Source organism: Lepidochelys kempii, chromosome 1 (genome assembly GCF_965140285.1).
Source record: "Lepidochelys kempii isolate rLepKem1 chromosome 1, rLepKem1.hap1, whole genome shotgun sequence".
NCBI lineage: Eukaryota > Metazoa > Chordata > Testudines > Cheloniidae > Lepidochelys > Lepidochelys kempii.
This window is the reverse complement of record NC_136380.1, coordinates 54,647,041-54,666,908: the sequence shown is the minus strand read 5'-3', so window position 1 is coordinate 54,666,908 and position 19,868 is coordinate 54,647,041. Positions and strand designations below refer to the sequence as shown.

General features: G+C 40.8%; 1 protein-coding gene across 1 annotated transcript in view; it reads right to left on the bottom strand.

The window, feature by feature from the left end:
• The window catches only part of FREM2 (FRAS1 related extracellular matrix 2), a 219,001-nt gene that overhangs the window by 66,516 nt on the left and 132,617 nt on the right, over window positions 1–19,868 (bottom strand). Inside the window, exon 7 of the mRNA XM_073342495.2 lies at window positions 710–859. Within this exon, the coding sequence (XP_073198596.2) occupies window positions 710–859 (150 nt within the window). The remainder of the gene's footprint in view (window positions 1–709; window positions 860–19,868) is intronic.

The window sequence follows — 19,868 nt, the reverse complement described above, 5'->3', positions numbered from 1 at the left end:
GTCATTCCCCTAGCTCCAAGGGTAGACACAGACTAAGTATAATAAGCTGAGGACAGAAAGAACTGTAGGCTGGCGGGCTGGCAAGAACTCTGTGCCTAGCATGTATTGGGAGGCAATGAGCAACTGAATGTGAGAGATAATAGTTCGTGGGAACCACTGGAAGGCTGAAGCTCATAATTTGCCCTTGCTTCCATTTCCATCTAAGGGCGGCTCTTAAACACATTTGAATAAGCCCTTACTTCATGTTAGCAGTAGGAATAACTGTGATATCTAAAAATGGGCTGCGTGCATCTCAAATGGATTATGGGAAGTGCTGAGCAGCTTCAATGTTTAATTAAATTCATGGTAGCTGAGGGCAGCCAGCACCTTCTAGGATAAAGCCCATGGTTTCCATTCGTCAGTTTTCATTTCAACACCTGTCCATGCCCCTTCTCTGCTCCTTATCATGCTCACTTTTCCCCTTACTAGCATGCAGTTCAGTGTGGGCACAGAGGTCTCCTCATACTTCTGAACATCACACACTATGGAGAAGCCTCCGTTCGAAGGTTCAGAGCAAACACCAAGTGTGGCATGCCTAGCCTTGTGGCTCTCTGAGCCACTTCTGGGCCTAAACCAGAAGTCTTCAGGATTGAATCCACACTGGATGTACCAGTGCTCCATGTTAAGACATATTAAGGAAAAATGACACAAGAGCGAAATGATCACTCACCCTCTGCAGTTATTGGTTCAGTTTTGCGAGACCTCACTGTAACAGTAGCAGCTTTGGACAAATCAGTTCCAGTTCTCCAGACATGCACCTCAACAAAGCCAGCACTCTCATCAACATAGTATTCAACATCTCCAAAGTAGAAGGCTGGTTCTGGTAAAAAGGTTAAAGTAATTTAAAATTATTAAAGTTTGCTTCTTACCAGAGAACCTACTTTTAAGCATATATAAAAAAATTAAAAATAAATAAAAGAGGAAGGATGGTCCAGTGGTTAAGGTCAGGGACTCGGCAGTCTAGGGTTCAATTCCCTGTTCCACCTCTGTGATCTTGAGACGTCTCTCTGTCCCTCAGTTCTCCATCTGTAAAATGGGGATGGCAACATTTCTCTACTTCAAAGGGGGACTGTGAGGATGAATACATTAATGATTATAAGGCGCTCAGACAAATGTGAATGTAAGTATGGTAGGCAGACAGAAACAAAAGAAGGAAAACAACATAACGTAGAAAAATATACCAGATGGACTGTCCTCATAAAGCCTGCAAAACACAAACCACAGTTGACCTACCTAGACACTTCTTCAAATTTCTTATAAAACTCCACCTCTTCCACCAAGTCTAAATCTACTGGTCAGATCTAGGTGCAACTCTTTCTTTTTAATTGATCTGCATCTGTTCATGCCTTTGATAAGGTCTTCCTCCTAAGTGATTTTGTTCTTTGTTTTCAGTTAGGATATTTTATTTACATGCTGTGTTCTTTATGGTGCACATATTTATGGTCCTATAGAAGTAAATAAAATATTAACATAGACTCCACTAGTTGTCATTCATTGTAGACACTTTCATTAGTGTTGGAGAGACCTAATGCTCTTACAGATTCTCCCCTCCACTATATTTAGTCTTGGAAGGATTACATTTTTATTGGTAAATGTTGGTAAACATCCATTTCACCGCACACACACAAACTGATGAAAACATACTTCCATCAATAATTAAAATTTACAAATAGGCAAAGTAAGAAAAATGTTGCTTGAGAACTTATTAGATTTTGAATTAAGGATTTTGACTTTATATATTCTGACATGTGATGTTGACAACTTGTATGTTAAAGATTACAAAAGCTTATTTTTCTGAATAGCAACATCTACCATCATTAAATAATTGCTGTCTGATCCCACCAGTAATTTCTTGCCACTGTGAAAGTTTAAATAGATAAAAATGAAAAAAAAAACATGTAAAATAAACATTGCTATTATCTGTCAAAATTATAAAAAAGTAAAAATTAAACTCTGCCAGTCCTGACTATAATCTACACAGAGAAAAATACATTAAAAATCAGCCAATAAATATGAAAATCATAGCCTATTTATCACTACTTTGACCTTTCATGACCTATTATTGCCAGTCATTTTGCTTCTGCATATCTCCCCAATTCCTTTCTAATACATTTACTTTAATGTGCTACCAACACAAACTGGATTTCACATGTTCTGGGGATGCATTCCACTTAGCACACTAAATACTAAAACCCTGCAAAATTTAAAATGGACATCATGGGGGCTTAAAGAAAAAAGACTAGATATAGTGAGTCTTCTCTTAAGCTATCTCAAAATGGGGGGGAGGGGGAGAGGGCGCAATGCACCCAGAGTGCCCACAATCTGGAACGTACATTTGTTTCAATGGTAAAACATTCAGACATGCTTATCTGACTGTAAATCAGTGTCTTTTTTTATTTAAAAGCTCCAAGGAAATCAAATAAAAATCTATGCCAATGCAACCTTGTGGCTAAAATTTTTACAAGTGCACAAGTCAATAAATTAAATGTTATCATACCTCTATCCATCTTACACGTAGGGCAGTAAAGTCAAAACAACATAGAATAACACAGAATTCTGTGACAGGGTTATGGTTGGTGTGAGAATCAGAACATTTCTCACTTTGTTGTGTGTGAAACGTCAACCATAACTCTGCCCTTGATATCAATCATAAGGGCTTACTACATTTTTCTATTTTGTTCTTAAATAAAATACTACATAATCCAACTTGATTTTTAAGAACCACAGTGGGTATGTCTATATGGAAAAAAAAAACCCCACCAAAACCAACAACCACCCACTTGCAGCAAGTCTCAGAGTTGGGGTCAACTGACTGCACGTTGCTGGGCTCAAGCTGAGGGGCTAAAAATAGCTGTGTAGATGTTCCCACCTAGGCTCTGAAACCTGGTGAGAGAGGTGGATCTCAGAGCCGTCTCCAGCCCAAGCAGGAACATCTGCATGGCTATTTTTAGCATTGCAGCACAAGCCCTAAAAGCCTGTGGCAATTGACCTGGGCTCCGAGAGTCGCTTCTGCAGCATTTTTTTTTTTTTTTTTTTTTTTGCTGTCCAGACACACCATTTGTGGCCAGACCTAAGCTCCCTCTAAGCTGCATGGGCGCGCAGCTGCCTACTAAGCACAGTACAGGTGCTCAAGGCTGCGGCAGGGAGAGATGTCTCTCCCCTAGCCCCGGACCTGCCATGGACAGGGGACAGGCGCCCTTCCCCCAGCACCGAACCTGATGCTGCCAGGGGACAGGCACCCCTCCCCCAGCCCTGAACCTGCCGCGGGTCGGGGACAGCTGCCTCTCCCTTGGCCCCGACCCAGCCCAGCCCCAAACCTGCCGCTGCTGGGGGACAGGTGCCCCTCCCCTGGCTCTGACCGAGCCTGGCCATGAACCTGTTGTGGGTGAGGGACAGGCGCCTCTCCCGCAGCCCCAACCCAGCCCAGCATCTGCTGCGGCCAGTGGACAGCCACCCCTCCCCCCAGTCCAGGTGCTGCTGCAGGGAGAGAGGGGGGAAGGGAGTCCTCTCTCCCCACCATAGACCCAGGGAGCCCCGCTGCTCCCCAAACCCCTCATCCCCATCCTTGGCCCCACCCCAGAACCCGCATCCCCAGACAGAGACCTCACCGCCCCACCCCATCCCTCTGCCCCAGCCCAGAGCCCAAACCCAAAGCCGGAGCCCTCACACCCCTATATCCCAACCCTCTGCCCCTGTCCTGAGCCAGTTCCCACACTCCAAATCCCTTGGCCCCACCCCTCCCACATGAATTTTTTTATGTGCACCAATATGGAGATGATGTGTCACACATCACCTCCTATTGGTGCACATAACAACATTAATTCGGCACATGGGTGGGAAAAATTAGAGGTAACACTGGACATGATCTATTCTCTGATTTAGGTCTTGACTCAAGGACGTAAGTGCTTATCTTTAACCATATGAACAGGAGCAGCAAACGGGGGAGTTTTGAGTTCTCCAAGTGAAGGAGAAGCGACTACATGACCCTGGGAGTGAGTTTGCTGTCTATTTGTTGTGTGCTTGCTGCTTTCCTGAAGTTTATAGTGTGGTCTGGTTGGGGGTGTATGTGCTGGGCCTAGCGGCCAGGCAGGCAAGGCTGAGCGCTTCCTAAGAAGGATATAGCCCGCCAACCTTTGATCTTAATTCAGCTTTTCAGGGAGAACAGGGATTTAAAAAGTCAGTTCATAAGCAACCAGAAGAGCTTGCGAACAGGAGCAGCAAGCAGGGGAGTTTTGCAAGGAAGTTTAGAGAGGGAACGTGAAAGCCAGATACAGCTAACATTCTCTAAGCTCAGACCAATAAACAGCCCATCCCTCAAAAACAAACAAACAAAAAGCTGCAAGAATAAAAATAATGCCAGCAGAAATCCAGTGCAGAGTGGGGGGCAATCCAGTTAATTGCACTGAATGCAGCATTTACGATTACCTGCCTTGTGGGCAGGTGGCGTACGTGGGCATTCAGTGTAAGCAACTCATGGTACAGTCTCTTGAGACCAGAGTGGCTGAACTACAGGAGCTAGGGGAGACAGAGAGATGCACGACTTTCCAGGACACAGTAGAGCAGTCCCACCCGTACTCTTGACAGCCTCTGTGCTGTTGAGGAGGATGAAAACTTGGGAAAGGAGAACAAGAAAAGGGAGTGGAGGGAAATGGTCCCAGAGTTGGGAACATCCTTCCAGATGATGTCACGGTGTCCTCTCGCATTAAGGATACCTCTCTGAGGGAGAGGACCCCAGTTATTAGGAAGAGTCCAGTAACAGTAATGGGGGATATGATTATTAGAAATATAGATAGTTGGTTTCAGAGTAGCAGCCGTGTTAGTCTGTATCCGCAAAAAGAAAAGGAGGACTTGTGGCACCTTAGAGACTAACAAATTTATTTGAGCATAAGCTTTCGTGAGCTACAGCTCACTTCATCGGATGCATCCAGTGAAGTGAGCTGAGGCTCACGAAAGCTTATGCTCAAATAAATTTGTTAGTCTCTAAGATGCCACAAGTCCTCCTTTTCTTTTTATAGATAGTTGGGTTTGTGATGACCAGGAGAACTGCACAGTGACTTGTCTGCTGGGTGTGAGAGTTGTGGATCTCTCGAGACATCTAGCCAGATTTATGTTCAGCGCTGGGGAAGAGCCCATGGTGATGGTACATGTAGGTACCAATAACATGGGGAAAGGTAGGAGAGAAGTCCTGGAAGGCAAATTTAGTCTGTTAGGTAAGAGATTGAAGTCCAGGACCTCCATGGTAGCTTTTCTCTGAAATGCTTCCAGTTTCACAATGGGTCTCAATGTGTGGATAAGATGATGGTGTAGGGAGGAGGGTTTTAGTTTATTAGGAACTGAGCACTCCATCTAAACCATCTAAACCAAAAGGGAACCAAATTGCTGGCACGTAAAATTAAAGAAGGTCATAGAGGAGTTTTTCAATTAAGGGCTGGGGAAAGACGAGAGATGCGGAGGAGCATATAGTTTGGACAGAGACATTGCTTAGGGAGGATATCCTAGTGAACAGGAGAGGATAGAAGTTGATAAAATACAGATAGGAGCTGAAAAGAAACAGTCAAATGGAAAAAAGAGTCCCATTCAATTACATTACTTGACAACTAAATTAAGAGTCCCATTCAATTACATTACTTGACAACTTGACATTACTTGACAACTTGACAACTAAATATTGACAAATTTGATAAGTGTTTGAAATTTATAAATGCTAGAAATTGAAATACTAAGATGGGTGACTTTGAGTGCCTGGTATTAAATGAGGATATTGATAGAATAGGCATCACAGAAACTTGGTGGAATGATGATAATCAATGGGACACGGTAATACCAGGGTACAAAATATACAGGAATGACAGGTTTCAGAGTAACAGCCGTGTTAGTCTGTATTCGCAAAAAGAAAAGGAGTACTTGTGGCACCTTAGAGACTAACCAATTTATTAGAGCATAAGCTTTCGTGAGCTACAGCTCACTTCATCAAGTGAGCTGTAGCTCACGAAAGCTTATGCTCTAATAAATTGGTTAGTCTCTAAGGTGCCACAAGTACTCCTTTTCTTTTTACAGGAATGACAGAGGCGGTTGTGCCGGTTGGGAAGTGGCACTATATGTAAAAGAAAGCATAGAGTCAAATAGAGTAAAAATCTTAAATGGATCAAACTATACCACAAAATCTGTACAGATAGAAATTCCATGCTTGAATAATAAGAGTATAGCAGTAGGAATATACTACCGACCACCTGACCAGGATGGTGACAGTGATAGTAAAATACTCAGAGAGCTTAGAAAAATCTATAAAAATAGAAAATTCAATAATAATAGGGGATTTCAACTGTCCCCATATTGACTGGATACATGTCACCTCAGAATGGGATGCAGAGATAAAATTTCTAGACACCACTCATGACTGCTTCTTGGAGCAGCTATTCTGAGGTGAGACTAGCAGAACGGCTTGGTAATAATGACCATAATGTAATTAAATTTAACATCCTTGTGTGTGGGAGAATACCAAAGAAGCCCGCCATAGTAGCATTTAACTTCAAAAAGGGCACCAATACAAAAATGAGGAAGCTAGTTAAATAGAAATTAAAAGGAACAGTCACAAAAGTGAAATGTCTGCAAGCTGCATTAACACTTTTTTAAAAACACCAAAATAGAGCCTCAAATTAAATGTATACCTCAAACAAAAAATATAGTAAGAGGATCAAAAAATGCTACCATGGCTAAAGAGCAGAGTAAAACAGGCAATTAGAAGCAAAAAGGTATCCTTTAAAAAGTTGGAAGTCAAATCCTAAAGAGAAAAATAGAAAGGAGCATAAATATTGGTAAGTCAAGTGTAAAAGTATGATCAGGCAGGCCAAATAAGAAATTGAAGAGCAAGTAGCAAAAGACACAAAAACTAATGTTGAAATTTTTTTTTAAGTACACCACAAGGGCAAGACGGCAGAGTGGGGTGAGGGAAATGGGAAAAGAGAGGTGGGGTGGAGAGAAGAGACAGTGGGGAAGGAAGGGGGTGGGATAGAATTTTTTGGTGCACAATTCCCTCAGCAGTAAACTCCCTACACACCTTCTTGATTTGGGTCTGTCCAAACCCAGTGTAGGAGGACAGTACCTGCCTTGAAAAGTTTAGAATCTAATTTAAAACCAGATGCAGTATTGTGCATAAAAAAGAGCAGGAAGGAGAACAAGGGATACAGAAAGTACATATGTATGATTAGAAATTATTGAAACCTACATTTTGCTATCCTGCATACAATTCCCTACCCTGAGGATAACAAGCAACAAAAGAATGAAACCTCACTGAACTATCAGTAGGAGAGCAGCTCTCTTCTTTCAGCAAGCATAATAAAGCATTTTTTAAAACCTATACGAAGGGTTCCTGGTATAGTTTATGTTAATGTAAAATTACATTGTGTGTATTTGTTTACATACTTTGGGCCAACAGGAGATAAATCTGCACATCACACATCTCACTCCCTTCCTGCACTTTCAACTCTAGGTACCAGTGTGTATGAGTGTGTGTGTGTGTGTGTGTATAGAGGAATGGGTTATCTTATTAACCTTATTCATAGCTGGACCTTGGGCACTAGCCAATACATTCCTTGCATTTCTTACTTCAGTGCAAGCAGACAAAGGTGAAGATAGAAAATGAGACCTTAAATAGGGTTTCAATGCAGAATTCTGCTATCCAGACCAGATCGGAACATGATGCAGCTTTGTGAACTGCTTTGTGAACGGTTGTCCCACTGAGTATGGGGACAAAACCCTCAATCTGATTTCCCACAGTTAACATTTAGACTGAAATCAGTCTTATTTCCCATTCCAAACTATTTGAGTACTGTCCTTATTTTAACATTTTAAACCCCTCAGATTACAAGAAAGAACTGCAAAAAACAGAGGCGAGGGTAAGTTATCACATTTAACAGTGATATATTTATCTGCATATAGTGCCACAAAGAAAAAATGCTTTGCACCTAAATACACTGTATTGCTAAGGGCTGGGAGCCCTACAGCTATCTCTAAGGGGAGAATCTAGTGTCCAGAGACAGCACTGTCAGTGATTTTGTGACCTTGGGCAAATCACTTTATCTCTGTGCATCGGTTTCAGGATAATACTCCTTACCTTCCACAGCAGTTAGAATATATAAAGTGTCATACAAATACTTTTTAGTGTATTATTAACATTAGAGGCTTTCATAGTAAAACCCTCACTACATTAATTTTTCATGATTTGCCTAGTGGAATTATTTCAGAATCGCAAGGCTTCAGTATACTAAATCTGCTGCAAAATATCACAGCAGTATATGACCACTAGGATTTAGCGAACATCTAAAGAAGAACAAATGGCTCCACGTTCTAAATACGGTGCTGTGCTATCCCACACAGGACATTTCAGATCAAACCCTGAATTTAGTTTTCAACTCCCTGAGAGCAAAGAATAGCACAAAGCCAGTGCATAGGGATAAATCCATTGTGTCATTAAGGAATTCTCAGTGCATGATTAGAAGTCACATTAATTTATGCCCTCCCAGCTGGAGGAGAATTGTGGCAACATGTGATGTGTGTACAGGGAGGGCTGAGGTTACATGAAGGAGGGAAAAACTAAGCCTCTAATGGCAGGCAGGTGAAGGCCAGATCCATTAAATTTCATGACCTAATCAAGTTTTCCTCAGCTAATATATATGTTGGAAAAATCTATGACTGATCCTACAGTGTGTTATGTATACTAGAGCACAAGAACATGACTGACTGTCAGTATGAAAGAATCATTGGGACAGAGAGAGAGAGTGCGTAAGCAAGCATGAGAATGACTCTGTTGCCTGGGGGTTAAAGCTACAGCAGTGGTTGGGATGTGTGAGACACAGGATCCAGTTCACCTGCTCCAATGATTTTTTTAAAATTATCTATGCACAGTGGAACAGGTTCAACAGGAGAGACTGAGGGAGCCCCACATCATAATATCCCACAGCCCAGTGGCTAAGGAGTTCACCTGAGAGGTGTTGTTCCCTGTTCAAATCCCTTCTCCCCCTTAGAAGGAAGCTGAACTTGAAGCAGAGGTCGCCCACATCCCAGATGAGTATCCTAACCCCTGGGCTATAAATTGTAAAAGCTTGCCTGCAGGGGCCTGATCCAGCAGGCACATTCTGAGTATGCTTACCAGATTGGGCCCTGCAGGTGAGTTAGGTGGAATTCTCCCAGTTAGTGAATCACCTTGGGCTCAGGCTCCACTGCCTGGTGTGCATGCTCAGAAACACAGATGTTGAGCGAACTTCTACTGCAAAAACATAGGTGCTGATCCCATTTAGGTGCCCACCGGGTGCCGTGGCTGCTGAGCAGGGGCCTGATTCTGGGATTTAGGTGCCTTTTGTGAATCTAGCCCTTAGTGTCTTTTACAAAAACAGCAGAGGACACTGTGCCACTAACCCTAATGAAATTATCACCATTAGGAACTGTTCAAAACGATAGCAAACACAGAGAGCCACTTTCATCTGTGGTGTGACTCGACTTCCTAACGAGGAGACATACCTAGGATAAACCAAAATTTTCTGATTAACCAAGGGGCTCCCCCCCGCCACAATTTTCAGATTCAGTTCAGGTTAAACCTTCCCCCACAGATTTTTCAGAACTGCCAGCAAACCAAAAAATCATTTATTTGCCCAGCTCTAGTTAGTAGAGTCAGTGCTCGGGCATTTCTAGCAACACATCCTCAAGCTCTGATTAGAGGAACGTTTCAGGACAAGATGCTGGAAATACTAGCTTTGTCAAGCTGGATGCCTGCCCAGTTAAAGCTACAGCACTGCTGAAAAACAGGCACTAAATTTGCTACTGCAGCGACAGGCTCACAGAGAACCACATTACTGCAGTAAGTTAGCTAGCCTCATATTCAGGAATGACTGTCACATATTTTGAGACACGTATCTGCAATAGCAGACACATTCTTCATGGTTACTCATCCTAGGAACCAAATCTTTACTACTGTTTTGTAGTTAATTTCCTGTAAGTCCTTTTAGGAGCTCCCCGGGGAAGCAGCAAAGCCAAGATACAAACAGGGAGGCATTGTGTTTCACACATCATGGTTGGAAAACATGCTGCCCCATGATTGGGGGCTCACTTATGGCAGATCTTTAATCTAGTAATCAGTCTGAATAGAGAGCATTGCAAATTTAATGACTTCTCTTTCAGAAATAAGAGAAAGCCTTTCATGTAGCGAACACAGATTGAAGACTGCAGATTTCGCTGGCATACAGTTAGAGTAATTAGAGGAGAGAGGATTGGAACTTAATTCCCAATGACCTCTGATAAGGAAATTAAATTTATGTTTTGTCCTTGCATCCAGCAGAATGGAAAGTATATATTAATTAGAACATCAACCAGCACTCAAGCAGGAAAATTAGACAAACTTTTGAAGCTGTCAAAAGCACATCCACACTTGATCATACTCGTAAAGGCAACAGGTATAAAAAGAAATCAATGCAAATATCCATTTTAATGGACCTTTCTGCCTCTAAAACAACATTAACAGCTACCGTAGAGAGATGAAGTATGACCAACCACAATGGGCAATGAAAAGAAACACACTACTTTTGCAAGATATGTGCAGTGCTTTGCCCGATTCTTGGCTTGCAATGCATGATGATGCACAAGCCAGAAAAAAGACAGCTTTACTCTTGGATCCCAGGGCAAGATTGCACAGCCAACAATAAACTGAGCAGACTTCTTATAGAAATAACTGAGACACAAACATGGAATTGCATTCAGGGTTTTTTGCAGTAACTTCTTAGTCTAACTACACTGAAATGAGGAGGGGTTTAGTTTTATTATTATTTATTTGTATTGAGGTACTAGCTCGGAGGCCCAGTGATGGACCAGGACCCAACTGTGCTAGGCCCTGTACAAACACAGGACAAAAAGATGGTCCCTGCCCCAAAGAGTTTACAATCTAAGTCAACTGTTCTGATGTCAGGGTAGCCTGCATGCCAGATCCCATATGCACTTACAGAGTATGCTCAGGAGATTTCAAATATTAGTAAAAAGAACTACATTGACTTCCTGCCCCCCCGTTCAAATGATGCATACTTCCTGAGTAAACTTTCCCTCAAGGTCTCTGAGGTGGGAATGTGAGGTTTGCCAACTCACTTTCTGAGAATCCATTGTTCTGGACTGTTTTGTAAAATACTATTTTCACTGACCTACATGATTTATAGAGGGGAAGAATAATAAAGGGGAAAATTTTCTGGTAGCTCTAATATGCGAGTATAAACACGAGGTAGCCGCATAAGCAATAGATGGAGTAACTATTTACATCTGGACAACGTGTGCTGTGGATTATTGACTAGACCTTTTAAATTGATATTCATGTTGTTTCTGACTACAGGCTTGAGGCCCTCTTGTTTCTTTGCAGGCTGAACAGGGTGGAATTAGCAGGTGGAAATTGTTTACTAAGATTTTATGATACTTGTGTGGAAATGTGAATTTATTAGACTAATGTTAATAAGGATAAACATCTATATAATTTAAATAATTATAGTTTCTCAGTTCATGTATGTTAATAAGGACAAAAATAAAAAGTTTAAAAAGAAATCTATGTTCACTAAAGAAAGTTTACATTAGCAAGAAGTACTTTTACATTTGAAAGTAGGTAGCACCATTACACAGCTATTTGCACTTACTTGAAATTACACAAGTGACTGAGCTTGCAGTTAGTACACTGAATTTAATTTGCCAAGTCATTTTTTTGTTATTGAGTGGTATAGAAGCAGGGGTCAAGATTACATGCAGAGCACAATTCTGGACTGGATACCCCTTGTGAAAATGCCAATGGTTTTTCATTTGATGTGGTCAAAACTGATTACTTTCCAACTGCATATGCTGCAATCTTAACAGTTTAGTCATCTCAGCATTGTTGTCATAACTTTCACAATAAAAAAATAAATTAATCTTGCAATCAAAATTACTAGCTGCAGTTAAAATTCCACATATAGTATCTCAAGCAAATAATATCAGCATTTACATTTGTCTCCCGTAGCTCACATCTCTCCTCTACCTTACAGTGCTTTTTTTTAAAAAAAAAATAAAGATTATTCAGTATCGTACGTAAAAGTGCAAACTTAATCTTAAAGGCTGCATTAATTTATAGATTTCAATTCTATCTTTTAAGAAATATACACAGAATTTTGTGAACTACAAAGGTAGTTGTATACATTAATTGGGCTGATTTGCTGGGAATAGGACCTAATGAATGCTATAAATAAACATGTTTCAGAATGGTCGTTGCGTTAGTCTGAATCAGTAAAAACAATGAGGAGTCTTGTGGCACCTTACAGACTAACAAATTTATTTGGGCATAAGCTTTCGTGGGCTAAAACCCACTTCAAAACATGTCATATAAAATCTAGTTTTAAGTGATTTCTGATGTATACTACTACATACATGAAGATCTTTGTTTTACTACCTTATCCTTTACATTAAAGTGTATGCATTCTTGGTCTTCCTAATTGCTCGTGCTGCTCTGAACCCAATAAAAGCAAAGCACGCATTCTGAGTGCTACACAAATTATTTGCACCCAACATATCAACAATAAAGAAAGCTACACAGGCAACATGTCAATTCAGAGTGTTCTAACATTCATGTCAAATATGACATGCATCCAGTCTCTGCATAGCTGGGAAATTAGAGTGCTGAGGTTGGTGCAGAGGTGCTGCAAGATCAGACAGCAAGCTTTGCTTTATTAAAAGTGCAACAGACTTGGTTAGACAAATCCTGGTGGACCAACCCTGATGGCAATAGAGCAGGGGTAGGCAACCTATGGCATGCATGCCAAAGGCAGCACGTGACCTGATTTTCAGTGGCACTCACACTGCCCGGGTCCTGGCCACCGATCTGGGGGGCTCTGCATTTTAATTTAATTTCAAATGAAGCTTCTTAAACATTTAAAAAACCTTATTTACTTTACATACAATAGTTTAGTTATATATTATAGACTTATAGAAGGACACCTTCTAAAAACGTTAAAATGTATTATAGGCACGCAAAACCTTAAATTAGAGTGAATAAATGAAGACTCGGCACACCACTTCTGAAAGGCTGCCGACCCCTGCAACAGAGTTTCCTTAATCCTGCAAGAGGGTGCTCCGCACCAGTCTTACCCATCTTCAGAATAGAATTTACCCCCCGGTAGTCCAGAAAGGCTGTGACACCATTAGTTTTGACTGCTGAAGTTCATTTTGCCCACGGCAATTGTTTATAGTTCTATATGGATTTTAGAGGCTTCTTTCTGTTTATAAGTGGATTAACATTTATCGCTGTGTTGCAAAACACTGTTAACCTTTTAAGAACCCCAGATTATCCTACTCATAGGTATAATTATTATTATTGCAAATGTCCTTGAGACAAATTTGGTAAGCAGGTGGACCTTAGTGTCGTCTCAGACAGCGGAAGATTTTTGCATGATGACCTGACCCCAGATGATGGGGTTAGGGGAAGAAGTAGTAGTAGCCATAGTCATCCTTGTGACAAATCCTGCAGTCCAGTGAAATCAGTTTTCAGAGATTCCAAGGCGAGAAGGAACGATTGTGATCATCTAATGTCTGACCTCCTGTATAATGCAGGCCCTAAAATTTCCCCAAAATAATTCCTAGAACATATCATTTGCTTGACTAAGGTTTGAATAAAGGATTGTAGGATTTATCTAATTTATGGCATCATTACTGCACAGACCATTCACTTATCTGAAGAGTTATTTCCTTTAACATTTAAATAAAAAATATTAGGCAGCACTCCATGAATAAACACACACGTGGGATTTGGGGACACACCTGCACAGGATGGGATTGCCTCCAGCCACCATCTGACACTGTGCATTACTTTCCTTTGGGCTACACCTCCTAAAGTATATTAAATGAGTTCAGAATCTTTTTACCATTTTTAAAAGAATGAACAGGAAGCAAAAACTGATGCCTTTAACAGAAACAGCACAGAAATTAGCAACCACAGCAAAATCCTCAAGAAGCTACTGAAAAAGTGAGACAAATACATGGGACAGATTTATTAGTAGTACAAAAGCATACTAGGAGCCTCACAGAACACATAGTCAAGCAAGCCCCTACCTCAAGTAGCTCACAAACTAGGATTTAGACAAGAAATAACAAGTGAGATTGAGTACAAACAAGAGTGGGCAGGGTAGATTTGGACAGAGTTTTATAAATAAGACCAAGCAGAGACTCAGTAGGTGTACATTTTAAAAAGCTTTTCTATTTTTAGGTTAGTTTTAGTTTCATATAGTAATTAGTTCACTTTTTGTGTGCTTTGCAGCAGAGGTTAGCCATTAGCAGGGATTCGAAGGAGGCAAGTGCATTTGCAAAGGCAAAGAGGTTCAGTGAAAATGGCCTGGAAAATTTGAATGTTGTTCTTCCTAAATGGGGTTAGTAACAACAATGAACAAAAGCAAAAATAAACAAACAAAGCAACAAACACAATAAACAAATCAGGACTATGTATTCTGAATGCTTCTGCTTTGTCATCTATATCTTGTAACATCCACCTGACTCACTATGGTGTCTATCTGACTCGATCTCTAGGATTTCACTATCGAAGTCACTCTGGTGAACAAGGGTTTCCTCACCTGGTGATATGGTACTACCAGGGACCTTTTTCTCTGGAACGGGAAAGTACTTCTTTCCCCTTACGTTTTCAAACTTCTTTACTGGCAGGCCTCAGAAGGAAAACAAGGGAAGCAAACACATTTTCACTGACACACCATTACTTATAAACAAGTGCTTGTATAAAGGTTTTTAAGTAAATGCACCAGCTTGTGTTTGTTGTTCTTTGGAATATGCAAAGTGAGAGCAGGATAGAGAAGAATTCCTAGAGCCCTGATGGATAAGACTGATTTCTCTCAGTAAATTCTGACTGACTCTGCATAAAAGCAAATACTTGCAGAAAATGTGAGAAGTGTTTTTGTAATAAAAGCCGTTTGAATTCAACTGTAACTAAAGCAAAACTGAGTATTTGCTGCTATAAAACCTAAAACAGGATTATTCATCTTCTGAGCCTACTCTCTACATGAATATTATTAGCTTGGAACAATCAGAAGAATCTTATCATGGTCACCTTATTTATTTCACATTTAATTTTTAAAAATATAATTATCTCTTAAACATAGTAGAAACTGCTAAGTTTCTTTGAAGAACAATTTATGAGGCAGGAAAACTTTTTTTTTTTTTTGATGAATGACTTCGAGAACAGGAAGTTGACAGTGAATAATGATGGAGAAATATAAACATTATGTCTTCCAGGTGACTTTTGCTACTGACACTAGCTGAGTAAAATGCATCGCCCCACCACAGCATTTATCATATATCTTGAACCAACTCATGATTTTGTTCAATATTTTGTTAAAAAATAGTGAAGTCTGTTCTTTCTCCTGTATGGAGACAAGTGCTTTTCTAGACTGAAGGCATCTTCACCGAACTGTAATGGAGCCCAACAAGCATGTTGTCACACTTCTCTCTCCAATTTCTGCCTGTTCAGTGTTCAGCTAACAGCGCTCGCTACTATGCACGGTGCTACCATAGCATACTATGTTTGTTTAACTCGCATGACACACTGTTTTAGAGATTCCCTGAGATAGGATCAGATTATGGCTGGCCCACCCCAGGTGTGTGTGTTCGCTGTGGGAGGCAAGGAGGGAAGAAGGGAATCCAAGAAACCTTCTGCTTTCCTGCACCTCCTTATAGGAGCCAGTCAGCCATTCCAGCAGTTACTGCTTGCACTTAGCAAAGGAATCAGGGCGAGGGCAGGACAATGGTCTCACGTCCTCCCCACCCTTTCCATACCGCACAGTGGAGCTGAGCTGGCATGATGGGGAACACACTTTGTACCACTTTAAACACTCTTTCATCTGTTCCCCCCAAGCATTTTGGCATCATAGGCTGTGGCTTAACAGCTACCCTAATGCACAAAATGAGATGGTAATTAGATCTTTAGAGGAAGAATGCGTAGTCCAAGAGACTAGGTCTTATTAGAGCTCCAATTAAGCAAAACACACAGTTTTGTTTTAAAAGACACATGCTGTTTTGCACAGTACCCCTACAATCTTATTGGAAGGATTAACCAGCAGTAGGAAAAGTTCAAAAATATATGAAAAAGCAAGATGTGATACAGTGACACGCTCTCTGGTGATGAAATAGGGAGCATCACATCTTCTGCACTGGAGAACCTGTTATTAATATTTAAAACTCATCACGGACAAAATCACAGAAAAAACTTGCTGATTCTTTGGGTGATAAGTTGAGAAAAATAACAAAGCATGTCAAGCAACAGACAGCAAATATCCAGAGCAATATTAATAGCATTCAATCAGCTGAAGCCCATATTTCAGATATCAATAATCAATAAAATGATAGAGTATCAACATAAGGAGTTGCAAGACACACAAGATGATTTGGAGAATTATAGAGAAAATTGTAGGCATCCAGATGCCCTGCATAACTATTTATTAACTGGACCCCAGAGATTTTGAAGATGACCTCAAAAAGGAACAAGTTGAAATATCAACAGGGCCGACCGTATATTTAGGACTGCACCTAAAGACAGAGGATTCTCAGCATGGCATGCACCTCAGTGAGCTCTCTGATATCACAGTGATCCATCAGTCCTGCAAATAACATCGCATAGCAGAACTAGCAATCAGTTTTAACTCTGCCAAATTTAGTTAGAGGCGCCGATTCTGTATAGGTCAGCACCATCTCCTGTGATATGCTTGTTGGTGAGTATTTCTGTATTTGCTGTTAGGGTAACAAAAGTAATGTGGAGTATCCAGAAGCATCTATTCAAAATCTATCTCTGGAAGGGACCAATTTTAAAAAGTTTTTGCTATATATAAAATCACGGACAAGAAAAAGAAAATCTATCTACATATGAAACCACTGACAGTAACAGGTGCTGTAAGAAAAGCAAATTCCAACTAGGCCCAGTTGTCTCTATGATACCCTCCAGTGTGAGATATGATGTTAATTTATTGCTGCAACACAGCCAAGAGTGACTTCCTAATTTATCAACTCTTCTATTATAAATGGAGCATTCTGTTTCACTCATGGTGAAGATGGCTAATGCTTCTAATAATAAAGTATTAGTGAAGAACCCTGGGGTAAGGAATGTGTGATAAATTGGCAGCCTTCCATTTTTTGCCTTGATCAGTTTTCAGTTTGGCCATCTGCTAAAGACTGGAGAAAGGGTAGGGACTACATAGATATTTTGCATACAAAAGGGACACAAGAAATGTGTAGGACAGTGTTTGTCCAGAAGATAAGAACGACCATACTGGGTCAGACCAAAGGTCCACTGGCCAATGCCAGGTGCCCCAGAGGGAATGAACAGAACAGGTAATCAAGTGATCCATCCCGTTGCCCATTCCCAGTTCCTGGCAAACAGAGGCTAGGGACACCATCCCTGCCGATCCTGGGTAATAGCCATTGATGGACCTATCCTCTATGAATTTATCTAGTTCTTTTTTTGAACCCTGTTATAGTCTTGGCCTTCACAACATCCTCTAGCAAGGAGTTCCACAGGTTGACTGTGTGTTGTGTGAAAAAATACTTCCTTTTGTTTGTTTTAAACCTGCTGCCTATTCATTTCATTTGGTGGCCCCTAGTTCTTGTGTTACGAGGAGTAAATAACACTTCCTTATTTACTTTCTCTACACCAGTCATAATTTTATAGACCTCCATCATAGCCCCCCTTAGTCTTCCCTTTTCCAAGCTGAAAAGTCCCACTCGTATTAATCTCTCCTAGTGGGAAAGGGCTGACTCCACTGCTGTTCTCCACAGACACAATTAATGCTTCTTTATGGGTGAGAGTTATTCTCAAAAAAGCTACTGAAAGGCCAATGCTCAAAACAAAATAAGTTGTTCATCTTGCTAACTGTCAACCAGTATCTCCCCCTTCCTTTTTAGTGGAAAGTCACTGAGAAAGAGGCACTTGGGGCAGCTCAGACAGCTTCTCGAGTCCACAGATTACCATGACTCAAGCCAATCAGGGCATAGGACTGGGTTTGGTACAGAAAATGCACTGGCTGATCTCCTCTTAGCCAAGCATGAAGATACATTGACAGCACAAATTCTTTTAACTGCCAGCAGCCTTTGATAACATTGACTGTAAGATTTCATTGAGCTGTTGTCAAACCCTAGGGAGGATGGAGTCATTCCAATGGCTTTCACAAGCACTAGAATAACTGAAACTAACAAACAAAAGTAAAATGGTTAAGAATGGCTCTGATCAGGAGCCAAATTCTGATTGCCTTACCCCCTGTGTAGCTCCACACCAGTCAATGGAATTAGATGGGAGTCAATGTAGAACGTAGAAAGTAGCTTTTGGTCTGTATTTTTATAGCATCTAAACAGAAGAACTGTATCTGACAGAATGACCTGGACATCTAAAGAATTTTCAGTGGAAAAGGGGGTTGGGACTTATTTTTAAAGTTCATTATGTGTTTGGAAAGAGCCAACAATATTGAAAAGGGAGACTTTAAATAGGAAATATAGGTGTATTTTCTTCTGCTTATGATGCTAGGAGTATGGAGTGAGTAGTTCAGCCCAGAAAATATGGGGCTGATTCTTCTAAACTGTGACTGCCTGACTGCACATGCCAGGTGTATTTGTATAGGCATAACAATAACTGAATGCACAAATTAGTAGTGCAATTACTTGGGCATTTTTGCATTCACATAGTATAGACACATAGGGCCTGATTTTCTCTCTCAGCCAATGAATTATCCAAATCAGGTACTAAAATAAGAGGGCCAACCCTTAGTCAGTGTGAATTGGCATAACTCCACTGAAATCAATGGGGCTAGGCCAATGTGCATCAACTGATGATCCGGTCCAGAATATTGTACTGAAATTTAGTTAATGGGTTTTATTTAAGAAGGGCAAGTGCAAAGTAGGGCACTTATGAAGAAAAACTCAAATGCACTGCTACAAAGTGAGGAATAACTGGCTAGGCAGTAGTACTGCAGAAAGGGATCTGGGGGTTATAGTTGTTCACAAATTTAATACGAGTCAGCAATGTGATGCTGTTGCAAAAAAAAAAAAAAAAGCAAATATCATTCTGGAGAATATTAACAGATGTGTTGTATTTGAGAGTACTGTGTCCAGTTTTGGGCACCACACTTTAAGAAATATCTGGACAAATTGGAAAGAGTCCAGAGAAAAGCAACAAAGATGATAAGTTTAGAAAATCTAACCTATGAGAAAAGGTAAAAAAAAAGCATGTTCAGTCTTGAGAAAATAAGACTGAGGGGGGAATCTAATAACAGTCTTCAACTATATTAAGGGCTGTTACAAAGAGGATGGGGATCAATTATTCTTCATGTCCACTTAGGGTGACCAGATTTAACGAGGAAAATATCGGGACACATGGGGAAAGTGGTCCCGATTTTATAGGGAAGTCTGGTCACCCTATGTCCACTCAAGGTAGGACAAAGAGTTATCGGCTTAATCTGTATGCTTCCTCTAGGGATATTTACAGTTTAACTGCTTGCAGAGTGAGTGCCAGCTAGTGGTTCCTGTAGAATACTAGAAGACCCAGGAAAGTTGGGTTCTGTTCCTAACCCTGCCACTGGCTTGCTGTGTTACTGTGACCAACTCACTGAATCTCTCCATCTCTCAGTTTACCTATCTGTAAAATGGGGCAGAACTGCTCTCCCCTACAAGGGATGGTGTGAAGGCTAACGTGGTCATTTTCTTTGACAAGCTAAATAAACTGAAAACCATGCTGTGATATAAGCCTCTGGCCTTCGCCTCCCCAGTAATGGTGCTGAAATGTTTAACAGGGGTTCCAC